This window comes from Notolabrus celidotus, chromosome 5 (genome assembly GCF_009762535.1).
Source record: "Notolabrus celidotus isolate fNotCel1 chromosome 5, fNotCel1.pri, whole genome shotgun sequence".
In the NCBI taxonomy this organism is placed as follows: domain Eukaryota; kingdom Metazoa; phylum Chordata; class Actinopteri; order Labriformes; family Labridae; genus Notolabrus; species Notolabrus celidotus.
In genome coordinates, this window is record NC_048276.1 from 28,826,887 (window position 1) to 28,845,842 (window position 18,956).

The window sequence follows — 18,956 nt, forward strand, 5'->3', positions numbered from 1 at the left end:
CGGCGAACTGAATAGCTCCAATTTTTTCTACTGGTTCATGCATTTGCACCATGATGAGTGCCTGGACCCTATTTTCTTAACTTTGATGAAATTACGCGAAATAGGCGGCCAGTCCACTGCTGGATCAGAGTGTGGCACTTTGGAGGGGAAACCGGAGTACCCGGAGAAAACCCACGTCATACCTTTCAAAGCATAAAGACACAAACGCTTACCTGTTTGCCAGACATCTGTTAGGAGTTGGATTGATGTCCGAAGCATTCTCTGAAAGGCCACGCAATTGCTTTACCCAAAGATTTGAAGAACCTCACAACTGGGTTCCTCTTTCGCTCTGGAACATGAGTGTACATGCAAGTCTTCAGGGCACCGACGACTACGTCACTGGTGGTTGGATCCTCTGACTCCATGGCTCGAAGGAGCTCTCTGGAGAGTCAAACTTCTTTCGGAGGTCTCTATACAGAACTTTGATTGCCTCCTTGATGGCATCAGGGTTAGATCCCATCACAACGTCGGAGAATCTGATCTCCTCCATCGCCTTGTCGCTCAGGTTTTTGATGATTCTTCCAAAGTGGGCCATGAGAAGAGACTTCTTGGCCTTTTTGGTCGTTTTGAGTAATAATCCTGTGAGCAGCATGACGACCAGCCTGTGCTTTCCCATGTCCTGTTCTGGTAATGTTGAGCTGTTTTTCATCCCTGATTCATCACCGGCATCTTCATCAGAAAATTTAGAACTAGCACCTGCATCTGTGCCACTATCGGAACCAGATTGGTCGGACGTCACAGATTCTGTTTCGTCCTCTCTCCAGTCAGAGTTACTGGAATCAAAACTCGGCAAATCCCACCATTCGTTGTGCGGATCTATAAAGAGGCCGAACCGATGGTTTTCATCAACACGAAATCTCAGAGAAATCTCGGTCAGTATATCGAAGACATTTTCGTCAAGAGTGGAATAAGTTACGTCACAAAGATTATGCAGTATCACTATATGCTTTGGCTTCTTCTTGTCTTGTTTCAGCTCTGGAGATGAATGAATGTGGACCTGCTTTTGGCTCCTGCACTGATTGCACTGATATTCCTCGATACAGCACTGAAGTGTCTCAGTTAATAAATCGATCATGCTTATAAGAGTTACAGAGGAGATGGAGACCCTATTTTCTTAACTTTGATGAAATTACACGAAATAGGCGGCCCAGTCCACAGAGAATTGTAGCCTAGCTTACCTGCCGGTCCTCTGGGAATTTTCTCATTAAAGGGGAAGAGCTCACCAGCACGCATTGTGGCTAGCAGGAGCACTAGTGTACTGTAACTCATATGACCCCACTTCAAAAAGAACTGAAATATCCCTTTAAAAAAGCATTTGATACAATAAACCACAACATATTAATCAACAAACTGGAACAGTATGGGATCAGGGGTGTAGTACTGGATTGGGTAAGGAGCTATTTAAGTGACAGAAAACAGTTTGTGAAATTGGGTGATTTTTGTTAATCGTCTTAAATGTCACTTGTGGTGTCCCCAAGGGGTCTGTGTTGAGTCCTAAACTGTTTATATTGTATATTAATGACATTTGTAAAGTATTACATGTATTGAAATTAATATTATTTGCTGATGATACAAATATTTTCTGTTCTGGAGAGAACCTACATACATTGCTGAAGACCATCAACTCAGAAATGAGAAAGATAAAAACGTGGTTTGATAAAAATAAATTATCACTAAACTTAAACAAACTAAAATAATGTCTTTCGGTAACTGGAAAAGAAACACTCAAGTACAGTTAGAGATAGATGGTGTGGGGATTGAGAAAGTCCATGAAAAAAAAATTCTGGGGATTACAATAGATGATAAATTAAGCTGGAAATCTCACATTAAGCATGTACGGGACAAAATATCAAGAAGTATTTCAATACTGAACAAAACTAAACAGGTTGTGGATCACAAATCACTCCGCACTCTGTACTGTTCTCTGGTCTTACCATATTTAAGTTACTGCGCTGAGGTTTGGGGCAACACTTACAAATGTTCAATGCAATCAATATTTATCCTTCAAAAATGAGCAATAAGCATAATTCATAAGGTAAGATACCTGGATCACACTAACCCACTAATCTTACAGTCAAAACTTCTTAAATTTTCTGATCTTGTTGAATATCAAACAGCAATAATCATGTTTAAGGCACAGCACAATTTACTACCAGGAAATATTCAAAAGCTGTTCAGGGAGGGAGACAGGGCTTACAATTTGAGGGAAAATTTTAATTTAAGAAAAATGTTAGTGCGAACAACCATCAGAAGCTTTTCCATTTCAATCTGTGGAGTAAAACTATGGAACAGTCTGAGGGCGGAGCTTAAGCAGTGCCTTACCTTAAGCAATTTTAAAGTTATGTATAAGGACATGATTTTCACAAAGTACGGGACTGAAGAAGGGGTGTGATAATCACTGGGGGATGGATTACTTGTATCATTATTTTAATGTGTAAGTATCTGTTTGCAGGTATGTGGGTGTAATAGACGTAAAATTATAAATGTATGTTTTTGTATGTATACTTGTGAATTAGTGGGGTTGTAGGTTTGTGTGTGTGTGTACGTATATGTATGTGCATATGTTTACATGTGTATGTATGTATGTATGTATGTATGTATGTATGTATGTATGTATGTATGTATGGACAATCTTTAAAAATAGATGAATATTGGATATGTTTGTATATAAAGGGAAGCTTACTTTATTATTAATTACTAATTAATTACGGAGAAGGGGTGGGATTTAATAAGTGTTACTTCTTCCCACTCCTTTAGTGATGAAACAGCTTTGTTTTTATTTTTTTTGCATTGTATGTCTTTTTGTTCAATTGTATTTATTTTTTGACATGTTCGAAATAAACACTTTCAAATCAAATCAAAACAAAATGAAAGGTGCAGTGTGTCAAAATTTAACATACCTTTCATAAGTATGTTTAAGTTAATGAATAATCCCCTGAATGAGCCTTTTATTTGGTGAGCGTCCACAAGAAGTGTTCTGGTTGGAAGAAGATAAGAATTGTTGTACACAAAATGTTTTAATAATTCACTTTAAGCTGTAAAAACGTTGCAAATGGAGGATCATAGTTATCATGTGTTACAGGAGCTTCTTTTCTTTAAAGGCCACCATCACTTTATCAGCAGGAGGGGTGAGTAAGGGAGCATTTCAATTCAAATGTGACCACTGGATATCGCTTAATATTCCTGCGTGTTGTAGAGTAAGGTCACTAGATTGTGTTTTGGTTTCGTCCTTCAAGTCAGTTTAACCCAGGGCTTCCACCAGATCCGTGTACGGTCCGTCTCCGATTTGCTGCGATCCGGCTCTGTGCTCTCTCGTCCATCAACACCCATCAGTTGTGTTTGTTGTTGTAGTTAAGTGAAATATGGTCTGGTGATAACAGTGTTTTATTCCAAAAATTAACCAGATGTTTTAATTTTTTTTTGGTGCCAGACTTCCTGTCCCGCTCTATCTGCTCTGTTGAGAATGATGCGTCATGCTCCAGCATCTGGCAGAAATAGAAGTCTTGCGCATCTAATCTGGAGGGCTCCAACCTGCTGGATCAGAGTGTGGCACTTTGGAGGGGAAACCGGAGTACCCGGAGAAAACCCACGTCATACCTTTCAAAGCATAAAGACACAAACGCTTACCTGTTTGCCAGGCATCTGTTGGGAGTTGGATTAATGTCCGAAGCATTCTCTGAAAGGCCTCGCAATTGCTTTACCCAAAGATTTGAAGAACCTCACAACTGGGTTCCTCTTTCGCTCTGGAACATGAGTGTACATGCAAGTCTTCAGGGCACCGACGACTACGTCACTGGTGGTTGGATCCTCTGACTCCATGGCTCGAAGGAGCTTCTCTGGAGAGTCAAACTTCTTTCGGAGGTCTCTATACAGAACTTTGATTGCCTCCTTGATGGCATCAGGGTTAGATCCCATCACAACGTCGGAGAATCTGATCTCCTCCATCGCCTTGTCGCTCAGGTTTTTGATGATTCTTCCAAAGTGGGCCATGAGAAGAGACTTCTTGGCCTTTTTGGTCGTTTTGAGTAATAATCCTGTGAGCAGCATGACGACCAGCCTGTGCTTTCCCATGTCCTGTTCTGGTAATGTTGAGCTGTTTTTCATCCCTGATTCATCACCGGCATCTTCATCAGAAAATTTAGAACTAGCACCTGCATCTGTGCCACTATCGGAACCAGATTGGTCGGACGTCACAGATTCTGTTTCGTCCTCTCTCCAGTCAGAGTTACTGGAATCAAAACTCGGCAAATCCCACCATTCGTTGTGCGGATCTATAAAGAGGCCGAACCGATGGTTTTCATCAACACGAAATCTCAGAGAAATCTCGGTCAGTATATCGAAGACATTTTCGTCAAGAGTGGAATAAGTTACGTCACAAAGATTATGCAGTATCACTATATGCTTTGGCTTCTTCTTGTCTTGTTTCAGCTCTGGAGATGAATGAATGTGGACCTGCTTTTGGCTCCTGCACTGATTGCACTGATATTCCTCGATACAGCACTGAAGTGTCTCAGTTAATAAATCGATCATGCTTATAAGAGTTACAGAGGAGATGGAGACCCTATTTTCTTAACTTTGATGAAATTACACGAAATAGGCGGCCCAGTCCACAGAGAATTGTAGCCTAGCTTACCTGCCGGTCCTCTGGGAATTTTCTCATTAAAGGGAAGAGCTCACCAGCACGCATTGTGGCTAGCAGGAGCACTAGTGTACTGTAACTCATATGACCCCACTTCAAAAAGAACTGAAATATCCCTTTAAAAAAGCATTTGATACAATAAACCACAACATATTAATCAACAAACTGGAACAGTATGGGATCAGGGGTGTAGTACTGGATTGGGTAAGGAGCTATTTAAGTGACAGAAAACAGTTTGTGAAATTGGGTGATTTTTGTTAATCGTCTTTAAATGTCACTTGTGGTGTCCCCAAGGGGTCTGTGTTGAGTCCTAAACTGTTTATATTGTATATTAATGACATTTGTAAAGTATTACATGTATTGAAATTAATATTATTTGCTGATGATACAAATATTTTCTGTTCTGGAGAGAACCTACATACATTGCTGAAGACCATCAACTCAGAAATGAGAAAGATAAAAACGTGGTTTGATAAAAATAAATTATCACTAAACTTAAACAAACTAAAATAATGTCTTTCGGTAACTGGAAAAGAAACACTCAAGTACAGTTAGAGATAGATGGTGTGGGGATTGAGAAAGTCCATGAAAAAAAAATTCTGGGGATTACAATAGATGATAAATTAAGCTGGAAATCTCACATTAAGCATGTACGGGACAAAATATCAAGAAGTATTTCAATACTGAACAAAACTAAACAGGTTGTGGATCACAAATCACTCCGCACTCTGTACTGTTCTCTGGTCTTACCATATTTAAGTTACTGCGCTGAGGTTTGGGGCAACACTTACAAATGTTCAATGCAATCAATATTTATCCTTCAAAAATGAGCAATAAGCATAATTCATAAGGTAAGATACCTGGATCACACTAACCCACTAATCTTACAGTCAAAACTTCTTAAATTTTCTGATCTTGTTGAATATCAAACAGCAATAATCATGTTTAAGGCACAGCACAATTTACTACCAGGAAATATTCAAAAGCTGTTCAGGGAGGGAGACAGGGCTTACAATTTGAGGGAAAATTTTAATTTAAGAAAAATGTTAGTGCGAACAACCATCAGAAGCTTTTCCATTTCAATCTGTGGAGTAAAACTATGGAACAGTCTGAGGGCGGAGCTTAAGCAGTGCCTTACCTTAAGCAATTTTAAAGTTATGTATAAGGACATGATTTTCACAAAGTACGGGACTGAAGAAGGGGTGTGATAATCACTGGGGGATGGATTACTTGTATCATTATTTTAATGTGTAAGTATCTGTTTGCAGGTATGTGGGTGTAATAGACGTAAAATTACAAGTGTATGTTTTTGTATGTATACTTTTGAATTAGTGGGGCTGTAGGTTTGTGTGTGTGTGTACGTATATGTATGTGCATATGTTTACATGTGTATGTATGTATGTATGTATGTATGTATGTATGTATGTATGTATGTATGTATGTATGTATGTATGTATGTATGGACAATCTTTAAAAATAGATGAATATTGGATATGTTTGTATATAAAGGGAAGCTTACTTTATTATTAATTACTAATTAATTACGGAGAAGGGGTGGGATTTAATAAGTGTTACTTCTTCCCACTCCTTTAGTGATGAAACAGCTTTGTTTTTATTTTTTTGCATTGTATGTCTTTTTGTTCAATTGTATTTATTTTTTGACATGTTCGAAATAAACACTTTCAAATCAAATCAAAACAAAATGAAAGGTGCAGTGTGTCAAAATTTAACATACCTTTCATAAGTATGTTTAAGTTAATGAATAATCCCCTGAATGAGCCTTTTATTTGGTGAGCGTCCACAAGAAGTGTTCTGGTTGGAAGAAGATAAGAATTGTTGTACACAAAATGTTTTAATAATTCACTTTAAGCTGTAAAAACGTTGCAAATGGAGGATCATAGTTATCATGTGTTACAGGAGCTTCTTTTCTTTAAAGGCCACCATCACTTTATCAGCAGGAGGGGTGAGTAAGGGAGCATTTCAATTCAAATGTGACCACTGGATATCGCTTAATATTCCTGCGTGTTGTAGAGTAAGGTCACTAGATTGTGTTTTGGTTTCGTCCTTCAAGTCAGTTTAACCCAGGGCTTCCACCAGATCCGTGTACGGTCCGTCTCCGATTTGCTGCGATCCGGCTCTGTGCTCTCTCGTCCATCAACACCCATCAGTTGTGTTTGTTGTTGTAGTTAAGTGAAATATGGTCTGGTGATAACAGTGTTTTATTCCAAAAATTAACCAGATGTTTTAATTTTTTTTTGGTGCCAGACTTCCTGTCCCGCTCTATCTGCTCTGTTGAGAATGATGCGTCATGCTCCAGCATCTGGCAGAAATAGAAGTCTTGCGCATCTAATCTGGAGGGCTCCAACCTGCTGGATCAGAGTGTGGCACTTTGGAGGGGAAACCGGAGTACCCGGAGAAAACCCACGTCATACCTTTCAAAGCATAAAGACACAAACGCTTACCTGTTTGCCAGGCATCTGTTGGGAGTTGGATTAATGTCCGAAGCATTCTCTGAAAGGCCTCGCAATTGCTTTACCCAAAGATTTGAAGAACCTCACAACTGGGTTCCTCTTTCGCTCTGGAACATGAGTGTACATGCAAGTCTTCAGGGCACCGACGACTACGTCACTGGTGGTTGGATCCTCTGACTCCATGGCTCGAAGGAGCTTCTCTGGAGAGTCAAACTTCTTTCGGAGGTCTCTATACAGAACTTTGATTGCCTCCTTGATGGCATCAGGGTTAGATCCCATCACAACGTCGGAGAATCTGATCTCCTCCATCGCCTTGTCGCTCAGGTTTTTGATGATTCTTCCAAAGTGGGCCATGAGAAGAGACTTCTTGGCCTTTTTGGTCGTTTTGAGTAATAATCCTGTGAGCAGCATGACGACCAGCCTGTGCTTTCCCATGTCCTGTTCTGGTAATGTTGAGCTGTTTTTCATCCCTGATTCATCACCGGCATCTTCATCAGAAAATTTAGAACTAGCACCTGCATCTGTGCCACTATCGGAACCAGATTGGTCGGACGTCACAGATTCTGTTTCGTCCTCTCTCCAGTCAGAGTTACTGGAATCAAAACTCGGCAAATCCCACCATTCGTTGTGCGGATCTATAAAGAGGCCGAACCGATGGTTTTCATCAACACGAAATCTCAGAGAAATCTCGGTCAGTATATCGAAGACATTTTCGTCAAGAGTGGAATAAGTTACGTCACAAAGATTATGCAGTATCACTATATGCTTTGGCTTCTTCTTGTCTTGTTTCAGCTCTGGAGATGAATGAATGTGGACCTGCTTTTGGCTCCTGCACTGATTGCACTGATATTCCTCGATACAGCACTGAAGTGTCTCAGTTAATAAATCGATCATGCTTATAAGAGTTACAGAGGAGATAGAGTTACACTTCAAACACATGGGGAAGTTCTCCAAAGCTCTGGTCCCTACTATCGCATCTATTGTACAGTTAATGCGATTTGTAACCTCCCTTGCAGCAATACAGAGGAAACGGTCAAAACTCTTACAGTCTATTTCATACCTGCACCCTAGAGCATGAGCAAAATCCTGATTAATGAATTGCTTGAGTTTATACAGGATTTCGCTCTCACGTACCCCAAAGAAACATTCCAAAGGCTTCACATGAGAAAATATCCTTCCTGCTTTCATGTGCCACTCCAAAACAATTGGGTGAATAGAGTCCAAGACGTGCTTGCAAGTCAACTCCACGATGAACTGACACAGGTCGACCAGCGCATTCAGACTGTGCTTAGTATGCTTGCGGGATACCACCTCATCCCAGTATAATTCAGTCAATGGGGCGATGAGCGGGTAAACGTTAAACTTGGCAATTTTCATCCGAGGGAAATCCACGAAAGCAGTCATGAGGAGTCCTGATCGCTGCATGGTGAATGTTAGCAAATCTTTGTAGAAATGCTTTCTAAGATGTTGTTGGTTTGGTTGTCTGTCAATCCTCACAGCAGCAGCAACACTCGGTAATGTCAGTGGTCCTAGTTTTGCAGGTAGTGATGCAGGAGGAACACTATTTATTTGAATAACATCAAATGCATTCTACTGTGGCATCATCGGGAGCAGATATTCTACTGTGACATCATCGAGAGCAGGCATTGTACTGTGACATCATAGAGAGCAGGCATTGTACTGTGACATCATAGAGAGCAGGCATTCATTTCAGTTCAATTCAATTCAATTTGCTTTATTGGCATGAACAAAGAGATGTTGTATGCATATACATATAAATTCATTACATATTATAAATATTAATATTTTATACACATTAAAACAATGGTGTCACGCATACAGCATATCTCAATGTCCTCATTTGATGCGGTATGCTCATAAAACCTTCATCTAAAATCAAATATTATGGGATGGTGCGTCCCTCAGGCTGTGACAGACAGACACATATTTAGCAGCCAGAGGAGCTGCTGACCCTTCCCCCAGGAGAAATGACAGTTTCTCTTCTGGGGTTAATGTTGGGAAGTTTGAGCTTTGATCGTATGGGGGAGATCGGGACAAAAATCAGCCCGATTACACTGTAGTGTGTACCTGCCTTTAGCAAAAAAATAATTCAGAATCAGAAAATAATTTTCAGAATCACAAAATAAATTTCAAGAAATCGGAAAGGGTAGGACCATGGTTCTTGTTTGTGATTGGCTAAACCCAAGTCTGTCCGGCATCAGTCATTGGTAATGACAGATTAAGCAATAAATAAATAGGGGTATGTCATATGACCACGAGTTGTAGTTACAATAATAATGTAATATAACATAATATAACATAATATAATATGGCAAAGATAATTATATAATACAGTATTATGCATTATAATGCCAGCAGCAGTCAAGAGAGTCAGTTTGGGATGAGATGATGGAGTGTGACAGACAATGCAGGGATGGTATGGATCTGCTGGGGGGGGGGGGGTCAGTGGTCAGTGTGGTGCAGTCTGTGGCCTCCGTTACTGTTTAACAGTCTGATGGCGGTGGGCATAAAAGAGTGCCTGAAGCATTCAGTCTTGCACCGTGGTGGAATGAGGCGTTGACTGAACGAGCTCCCCATCAACCACAGCTCATCGTGGAGAGTGTGAGAGGGGTTATCCAAGATGGCTCGCAGTTTGTCCATCAACCTCCTCTCAGCCACTGACTCCAGACTGTCCAGTTCTAGGCCAACCACAGAGGGGGCCTTCTTTACCAGCTTGTTGAGCTTGCTGGCCTCACCCGTCTTGATACCCCCACCCCAGCATGCCACAGCAAAGAAGAAGAGAGCAAATTGAAGCCAATGTGGAAGTGTTAAGAACTACAGTTTCTCAAGTGTCCACTTGAGGCTTGCTCCAGAAGTACCGGAAACCACAAACAAATAAACTCAAAAAAGCAAGTCTTTACAGCAGAAATAAACATGTTTATAGCCTGGAACAAAAAACGAGTGTAGTGTAGCTAATTTCTAGATCAGCACACAATGTAGGCCTACGGGGGGATGACGTCACGGATACTACGTTCATTATTTATACAGTCTATGGGGATTATCTATAGTATGAAATAACGGTGACATTGAGTGGTGAAATCGTCAACTTCAACATACTGTACATGAATCAAATGTCACTCTAATATTGTGCAGTTATTATCTCCAAGATAATTTAAATATAAATAGGCTTTTTAGACTCTCCCTTTGTTTTGTTATTTAAGTGGACTGAGCCTTTAATATTTTCTCTGCTTTTTTTAATCCTGTATTACACCTTATATTTTGTTTTTCCTACACGTTTTTTGTGAAAAGTACTCTGAAGTGTTGCGGAGAGGCAGCCAGCTATCTGATTTCACAAGCCAGTTTACACACACACACATAAACACATGCACACACACACTCACACACTCACACACACACCCTGGTGGAGTCGTTAAGTCAACCAGCTTCAGGTGTGTCAGCTTGTCACACAGCTGAACTGTGGTTTGTTAAACCAGGTGAGACACTGAGGAGGGAGGAACTTTTGTAGTATTTGACGTGAACGAGCTGCTGCTTCATACACAGATTTAGATTTATATGTTTTATTTATAAGCAGCGTTAGAAAGAGTTCTCTGTAGAGCTCCAGAAGCAAATGTGTTTGCTTAAGTTGCCTTCTCTTTTTATGTTCTTCTTTGTTTTGCCCCTTTAGTAGGATCCTCCTACCCATGTTTTATCATCTGTAGAGCTTTTAACTGTTTCTTTGAGTCCAGCGTTGAGCTCAGACGTCGGTGGGTTAGTGTGTGTGTGTAGCCATGAAAGAAGAGATCGCTGCTGCTGTGTTCTTCGTGGCTCGGCTGGTGAAAAGATACGGCTGTCTGGATAATGAAAGCAGGGACCGCTTTGCTGCTGCACTCACCTCAGCTCTATTCGAAAGCTACAAGAACCACTGGTACCCGAACGCACCATCCAAGGGCCAGGCCTACAGGTCAGTGCTGACTGGTTTCAACTTTACAAACCCTGGAACAAACAAACACTAATGCTTTTACATTTAACCTTACATGTGCAATAAGATGTGGGAAACACAAGAAGGTGGCAGTGGGTACCACTTAATATCCAATGTCTTAAATGCAAATTTTTAAAGCCTGTTAGCTGGTTATGAAACATGCTGGAGTTTATACCAATGCCTCTTTTAGAGCTACGGCAGCATCAGCAACAAGACTGAGATTTCTTTGGGGTTATTGTTTGTTTCTGAAACTGCTGCTGGGGAGTCGGTGTGAGACCATGTGACGCATTTTGACTGTTAAAAGAAAACAGGATGATCCATTTAAAACTTTTTAGGGGTACTGATTTGACAAGTTCTGCCAAAATCAACACCAAATTAAATTTCCTCACTGGAGTTTTAACAAATATTGGACCATTTCTTCAGTACAAAGTAGTTTCAATAAACGTTAAGAATGTCCTAAGGATGCTGCTTCTGCAAATTATGTAAACGATTTCATATTTTGAAGCTGTGTATCAATTTTGGTGCCCCCTGTGGACAAAAGAAGTGATCTGTTTTCATATCTGTGTATGCATACGTTGTGTTCAGCTCCTGCTTTGTCAAGTAGCAGAATTTACAGACATTAGTCATCTACACCTAGACAGATGATCATCACACTGATGGTCTTGTTTACTTTTGTAGCTCATTTGGAGTCATTAGCATTCATTTCAGTCTCTTTCATAAGTAGTTAAAAACGTCTTACAGTAGCTTTAATACTTGTTGCTTTTTTAAGTGTTTTTTTTATGTTTTTAATTTTTACAAAGTGTTGGGTTTTTTTTCCTTTTTTTTAACAGTGTGTTCTCTTTTAACTTTACCTCATTGTGCAGCACTTTGGTATATTTGATTGTGTTTTTAAAATGTGCTATATAAATAAAGTGGATTGGATTAGTGGATTGAAAATGTTGTAAAGATATCTGCAAGTCTGAAAAAGGTTGAGTTATGTTGCAGGTGTCTGCGTATGAACCGTGTGCAGCTGAGGGATCTGGTGCTGCAGCAGGCCTGCAGGCAGAGCACAGTGCGGTACAAGGATCTGGGCCTCCCCCTGGAGATGACGGTGTGGGTCGACCCTGGAGAGGTGTCCTGCAGGTCAGGGGTTTACATAAAGTGAAGTTGTGATTATCTGCTCATCATTATTGATATAAGACAAGAATCCTTTATTCGTCCCACAATGGGAAAATTTACAGAGTTATAGCAGCAAAGTGGATATTGCAAACAATAATAGCCAGCATACAAAATAATAAATATTAAATTCTAAGAAATTTAAAGTAAATTAGTGTATCCTATGAACAATATATACAGAATAAACATAAAATATAATACAAGTACATTTACTATATATATATATATATATATATATATATATATATTTATATATACACACACACACACACACACACACACACACACACACACACACATCAAATGAATTACAAATATAAATCTTAGAGGTTGTAGCCATTTAACATTTATGCAACTGCAAACTGAGCGCAGGCCTGTTGAGGTGAGTCTAAGGCCGACTCTACACCTTGGCCTTTTTCTAGATTGGTCAGAAATAAGTCGGCATTTCCCATGTGACGACTGCCATCTTTGGGCTTCCTGGAGGCTTAATTGCGGTTTTGGTTTGTTTCCTCTTTGTAGGTACGGTGAACACAGCACTCCATTCTGCGTCTCAGCGGTGGACAGCTGTCGACGCAGGGATGGAGAGTTTTCCCGTCGCATCCATGATGCTGTGGAGAGGGCGAGCCTTGACGTCCAATCAGGAAGCTCGTCAGATGAAGAGGACGGAGGCGGGGACATCAGCATGAGTAGTGGCAGCAGCCTAGCGACTCTCTGCCCTGCTCCAATCCCCACCACGAATCCTGAGCCCAAAACCATTCCAACGGTCTGCAACCCCAACAGTGTCTACGGGGTACGTTTGATGCAAAAGGTTTGATGCCTGAGTTTTAAACTGTAATCTTATCCTCAGAATCACAATGCACACAGGGCAGGGAACGGGGAGGAATTTTAAAAAAATTTTTGCTGCTATAATTCAAAATGTTTTTCTGCCAAGAAATTTACATTTTGTACCTTTTTTTTAAAAATGGGTACCTATGAGTCCAGAGTCCTCATTTGCTGCTTCCCTACAGTTTATTAACTCTGCTGCATGTCACTCTTTCCCATATTTCCTATCTTTTGTTAGCTTTTGTATTAATGATAATAAATAAAGAAAAAAGTTTTATCAAAAGATTGTAACCATCAATTACCATCTAATATTAGATGGAGACAGTCCTATACTGGCTTAAATCTGAGGACTCTTTATCCTAAGATTAATAAATGTAGGCACCATATTGTATATTGTAAGTTTTTTTTTTTAATTTTTTTTTTTTATATCAAACAGTCATCTTTTCAGTTGTTTTTCTCCAACATAAACAAAATAATGTCATTGAAGTACTCTTCTTTTTGCACATGAATATGATTTTAGTCAGTCCTCTAGAGTCTGTGATCAGAGCCACTTCCTAGAAATAACAGATCATTGCTATGGAGTACTGACCAATGAGAATCAAGTAGTTAACACAGCTGTGTGAGAAATAATCTTTTGCCTCTGCTCTGCTCCTCTAATCCTCAGTTCAGTGAGTTTTCCCCCGCTGCCCCTCAAAACTGGCTTAGGGAGAAGCGGAAGGCCTTTCCTGGGGATTCCGTCGCTCCACACTCTCCTCCTGCTGGAGGTCCGACCACCCAGTTCTCTAACCAGAAAGGCTTCAAGTCCTATCGAGCCACGTTCACCTTCAGTGGGCCTCGTGTTGACAAGTACCACTGGGTCAGCAAGTCCAGATCCTAGAGTCAGATGAAACCGGGAACCAGGATTCAGTTCATGCTTAACAGCGTCCATGATGCTGCATCACAGACCTTGTTCACAGGGTTACAAGAGGTTCAGGACAATTTATCTTTAAGAGTTTACTACATGGTTTAAGTGTTAATGATTTGAAGTGATGCTGTTTAAGCATCTTTTTAAACTTGTATACTAATATTGGACAAAATTTTAATAAATCTTTCTTTATAAATGTTTTTTAAATAAAAGTGAGTGTAAATAAAGTAACATTTAACTGACTTTGAAAAGAAATAAATATGTCTGCGTCAGCTCTGCTGATAAATCTACATAATGTCTCAGATTGTTGTGTTTGTCTGAACAACACTTCAGTACTCTCTGGAGCTGTTTCTGCTTTATTGGTCCGACTGTTAGAGCTTTATATGTACAAGAACAAAAACTTGAATACTATAGTAGACCATAGACTGTATAAATAATCAAGGCAGCGTCCATGATGTCACCCATTTGTTTCTGAAGCGCTGTTTTGAAGCCAATCGTCAGCGGGAGCTATATTGGAAATGATTAAGCCAACCTAACTTCTGTTGAGTTATTCAATCAAGTCAGCAGTACCTCTCATAATGGAAAACTTGTAATCTTAATATCTTCGAAATTGCTGCGTTATGAAAGAATTTAATTTTTTTAAAGAATTTATTTGTAAATTATGGTGGAAAATAAGTATTTGGTCACCCACAAACAAGCAAGATTTCTGGCTCTCACAGACCTGTAACTTCTTTAAGAAGCTCTTCTGTCCTCTACTCGTTACCTGTATTAATGGCACCTGTTTGAACTCATTATCTGTATAAAAGACACCTGTCCACAGCCTCAAACAGTCAGACTCCAAACTCAACCATGGCCAAGACCAAAGAGCTGTCAAAGGACACCAGGAAGAAAATTGTTGACCTGCACCAGGCCGGGAGGAGTGAATCTACAATAGGCAAGCAGGTTGGTGTGAATAAATCAACTGTGGGAACAATTGTAAGAAAATGGAAGACATACAAGATCATTGATAATCTCCCTCAATCTGGGGCCCCACGCAAGATCTCATCCTGTGGGGTCAAAATGATCATGAGAACAGTGAGCAAAAATCCCAGAACTACACGGAGGGACCTGATGAATGACCTGCAGAGAGCTGGGACCTAAGTAACAAAGGCTACCATCAGTAACACACTACGCCGAGAGGGACTCAAATCCTGCATCACCAGGTGTGTCCCCCTGCTTAAGACAGTACATGCCCATGCCCGTCTGAAGTTTGCCAGAGAGCATATGGATGATCCAGAAGAGGATTGGGAGAATATCATGTGGTCAGATGAAACCAAAATAGAACTTTTTGGTAAAAACTCAACTCGTCGTGTTTGGAGGAAGAAGAATGCTGAGTTGCATCCCAAGAACACCATACCTACTGTAAAGCATGGGGGTGGAAACCTCATGCTTTTGGGGCTGGTTTTCTGCAAAGGGGACAGGGCGACTGATCCGTGTTAAGGGAAGAATGAACGGGGCTATGTATCGTGAGATTTTCAGCCAAAACCTCCTTCCATCCGTGAGAGCATTGAAGATGGAACGTGGCTGGGTCTTCCAGCATGACAATGATCCCAAACACACCGCTCGGGCAACGAAGGAGTGGCTCCATAAAAAGCATTTCAAGGCCCTGGAGTGGCCTAGCCAGTCTCCAGACCTCAACCCCATAGAAAATTGTGGAGGGAGTTGAAAGTCTGTGTTGCCCAGCGACAGCCCCAAAACATCACTGCTCTAGAGGAGATCTGCATGGAGGAATGGGCCAAAATACCAGCTACAGTGTGTGCAAACCTGGTGAAGACTTACAGGAAACGTTTGACCTCTGTCATTGCCAACAAAGGTTAGGTTACAAAGTATTGAGTTGAACTTTTGTTATTAACCAAATACTTATTTTCCACCATAATTTACAAATAAATTCTTTAAAAATCCTACAATGTGATTTACTGGATTTTTTTTCTCATTTTGTCTCTCATAGTTGAAGTGTACCTCTGATGAAAATTACAGACCTCTCTCATCTTTCTAAGTGGGAGAACTTGCAAAATCAGTGGCTGACTAAATACTTTTTTGCCCCACTGTATGTAATCAATACTTAGTTGGGTCTCTTTTACTATGAATTATTGCATTAATGTGTAGCCAATTTAAGCTAATGAAAAGATTACGTTAACATTACATCTGCTGTACCAAAGGACGAAGCTTTTGCATGTTGAAGTATAGCCAACATTCATTAAATATTTCAAAACTATGAAGACAAATTAGTCACTGATTAAATATGGATTCCATGTGCGTCGCAATTTCAGCCCATCATGCACATAATTAGTGAACTCGGAGGTTTAAGAAAAATTTGATGTAAAATGAGAAAACGATTATAAGAGTGAGTCTGCATAATAGCCTTCGTAAGCTTCATTTGAACAACAAATGCAAGACAAACACATTGAAACTCAAACTTATCTTTGAAATGCTGGTGATGGTTGTATTAGTTTCATTAGCCACTTTAGCCAGCTACCTACACATTGCTAGGAAACGGGGTTGGCGCTATGTGACGCAGGCGTTTGGGCAGGAAAAGTTGGTGACGTAAACAGAGAGTCCTTCGTAGACCAGACCGCCTACATTCAGTTCAGCCTGACCGGTCCACGCAGGTTGCAGACACCACAATGGTCTCTTCTTGTGAAAACCGGAAACACAACTCCATTTGAAGGCGACATAAGTTTCAGTATCACCAGTATTTATACGCAGTGTTGTGCGTGCGTGAACCGGCACGCTGGTATGGTTTCAGAGAGGTGTGGCTTTTAGTGTTCGTTTGTTCAGTGTTTCTTTTCCCTTCAGCGTTTTATTTTACAGAGTGGTCCCTGTGTATTGGGGTGTTAAAATCAGATCTTTTAGCCAAATAATCAGCTGACAGATTCAAGAGTTATGTGTGTGTCTCTAAGTTTTCAAAGCTTAAGATTTTTTCTTGTGCCTAATTGAGACTTTCTTACACTTAATAACTGTCTATAACTCTGTAGTGACACATTGATTCATGTAGCTTAAGAAATGTAAATCATTGAGGGCTTGGGACTGAAGCACAGGAGGATCTACCGGAAAAGAATATAGGTGCAGCTTTAAAAAAAAAGGAACGTGAAGTCGTTCATTATTAGTGTGAACTGGCACAACACTGTTTATACCCACGTGCAACAAGTCTATAAACCAAGTCAAGCTTTATTTATTTAGCAACTTTCAGACGTCAAAGTGCTTTACAACGATTTAAAAGTCAATGTGCTTTACAGCGATTTAAAATATATATATATATGACTAAACAAAAAATTAATTGATTTAGAAGTAGAAGCTAATGTTCACCAATTGCAGTAAAATGTAAGTAAATAGCACTACATATAGTTATATAAATAACTGTAAAAAGTAAAAAATGAAATAAAAAAATATTAAAATAAATATAAATTGACATAAAAATTATGAATTAGAGGGCAATTAGTATAAAAGTAGTATAAAATATGGTTCATAATAGTGACCTAATATGCTTTTTAAAATTATTAATAGCAGGAAAGTATAAAAAATATACTAACACCATTATTAAAACATAATAGGATGAAGGGTGTATAAAATCAAATTATATATTCTGCCATATTCATTGACAAGTGTGTACTTGGCTTACGCATGTAGCTGTAGCATACTTACGTGCATAAATGAGGAAATAGATTTTTTTTGTTATTTAAGTTTTTGTTGACTTCGTCACAAGAAACGCACACACTATAAATGATACATACATATTGAAGGGTATACACTATCAACAGAAAGCACAGCCAATTTTTGGTTAAAAGTCCCTTTCTGGAAGAAAGTTAAATAAAAACAGACAAAAACAAAACAAAACAAACAAAAAAAAAAAATACAACAACACTTTTCAATAACTTAAATATTTGTAAATTAATCTACACACCTGTACACACATTCTCTGACATTATATACAGACCTTGGGTAGATAAGCCCCGCCCCCTTAGTACATTGTGTCCTCTCTAGGATATTCATCCCCCATCGAAGTCAGAAAAGCTTTCCATGATTGGCTAGTTTTGCTTTGTGCGTTATTTAGTCTGGCAATCATGCTTTCAAACGCAGCAGTTTCGGCCATGAGTCTGAACCACTCTTTATACTCCAGTTTGTGTGGGCTCTTCCAATTACGCAGAATAAGCCTAGCTGCAGTAATACAGCCAGAATACAGCCTGTTATTATCAGTCCAGATTCTGCTTTGGTAACACCAGAGGGCACTAGAGAAAAGTCCCCTAAAAGACACAACTGAGGAGACTCGGGAAGAGGTTGCTTTAGTCAACCTTCAAAACTCCTCAACACCATTCTCCAGAAAGGTAATGCCGTGTTGCAGCCCCATAGAGCATGGAGAAATGTGTCCACTTCTTTATTACATTTCCAGCATTTATTTTCCTTGTTTAGGCCCATTTAAGATATTTCTACGGGTGTGAAATAATATCTATGTAGAATTTTATAATGTATAAATGTACACCGTGCATCTATTGTGGCCCTGCCTACGTGTGAAATCACTTCCTGTCACTGCTCTTCACTTATCTCACTATCAAGATCGTTTTGCCATATTAATCTTAGGCATTCACAAATTCTAGTTTTGGTATCCAGTACCTTCCTATAAAATATTGTTGAAGAGTGTTGAGTGTGAGAGGAATTTTAAACTCTAGAATGTCATTCTCTTTTCTTCCCTCATCAGTCCAAAGACAGATCCCAAGCTGCTCCTCAGCTGTAGATACTTCCAGAAATCCCTTTTATCGGTCAAGTTAAATTTGTCTTTGAGATCCCCAAATGACATAAACAGTAAATCGTTATGTAAATTACTAACCGCATGTATCCCTTTTGCCAGCCGTGCATCCCATAAAGATATTTCTTTCCTATACGAATGGAAGGATAAATTGATTGGGATTTTTG

At 39.7% G+C, this 18,956-nt stretch overlaps 2 protein-coding genes across 3 annotated transcripts; one reads left to right on the plus strand and one right to left on the minus strand.

Moving 5' to 3' along the window:
- Nucleotides 1–6,402: 6,402 nt before the first annotated feature.
- On the minus strand, nt 6,403–8,813 carry LOC117812306. Its single transcript, XM_034682994.1, has 2 exons — nt 7,141–8,813; nt 6,403–6,490 (listed from the first exon to the last, which is right to left on the minus strand). The coding sequence occupies exon 1, from the start codon at nt 8,572–8,574 to the stop codon at nt 7,171–7,173; it is 1,404 nt and encodes a 467-aa protein (XP_034538885.1). The 5' UTR covers nt 8,575–8,813; the 3' UTR covers nt 6,403–6,490; nt 7,141–7,170.
- Nucleotides 8,814–10,610: 1,797 nt separating this feature from the next.
- btg4 (B-cell translocation gene 4) lies at nt 10,611–14,251 on the plus strand. 2 transcript variants are annotated; one of them, XM_034683775.1, is made up of 4 exons: nt 10,611–11,110; nt 12,113–12,250; nt 12,803–13,091; nt 13,770–14,251. In XM_034683775.1, the coding sequence occupies exons 1-4, from the start codon at nt 10,938–10,940 to the stop codon at nt 13,980–13,982; spliced, it is 813 nt and encodes a 270-aa protein (XP_034539666.1). In that variant the 5' UTR covers nt 10,611–10,937; the 3' UTR covers nt 13,983–14,251. The 2 variants fall into 2 exon arrangements, with proteins under 2 accessions (XP_034539666.1, XP_034539667.1); XM_034683776.1 differs by having other exon boundaries at nt 10,614–11,110; nt 12,803–13,073.
- Nucleotides 14,252–18,956: the final 4,705 nt, after the last annotated feature.

What these genes read in the sequence shown, in the direction of transcription:
- LOC117812306 (XM_034682994.1), bottom strand. Translation starts at nt 8,574, where the DNA reads ATGCAGCGATCAGGACTCCTCATGACTGCTTTCGTGGATTTCCCTCGG.
- btg4 (XM_034683775.1), top strand. Translation starts at nt 10,938, where the DNA reads ATGAAAGAAGAGATCGCTGCTGCTGTGTTCTTCGTGGCTCGGCTGGTG. An exon ending in TCCAAGGGCCAGGCCTACAG is followed by an intron (nt 11,111 to 12,112) that starts GTCAGTGCTGAC and finishes GTTATGTTGCAG; the next exon opens with GTGTCTGCGTATGAACCGTG. An exon ending in GGGTACGTTTGATGCAAAAG is followed by an intron (nt 13,092 to 13,769) that starts GTTTGATGCCTG and finishes TCTAATCCTCAG; the next exon opens with TTCAGTGAGTTTTCCCCCGC.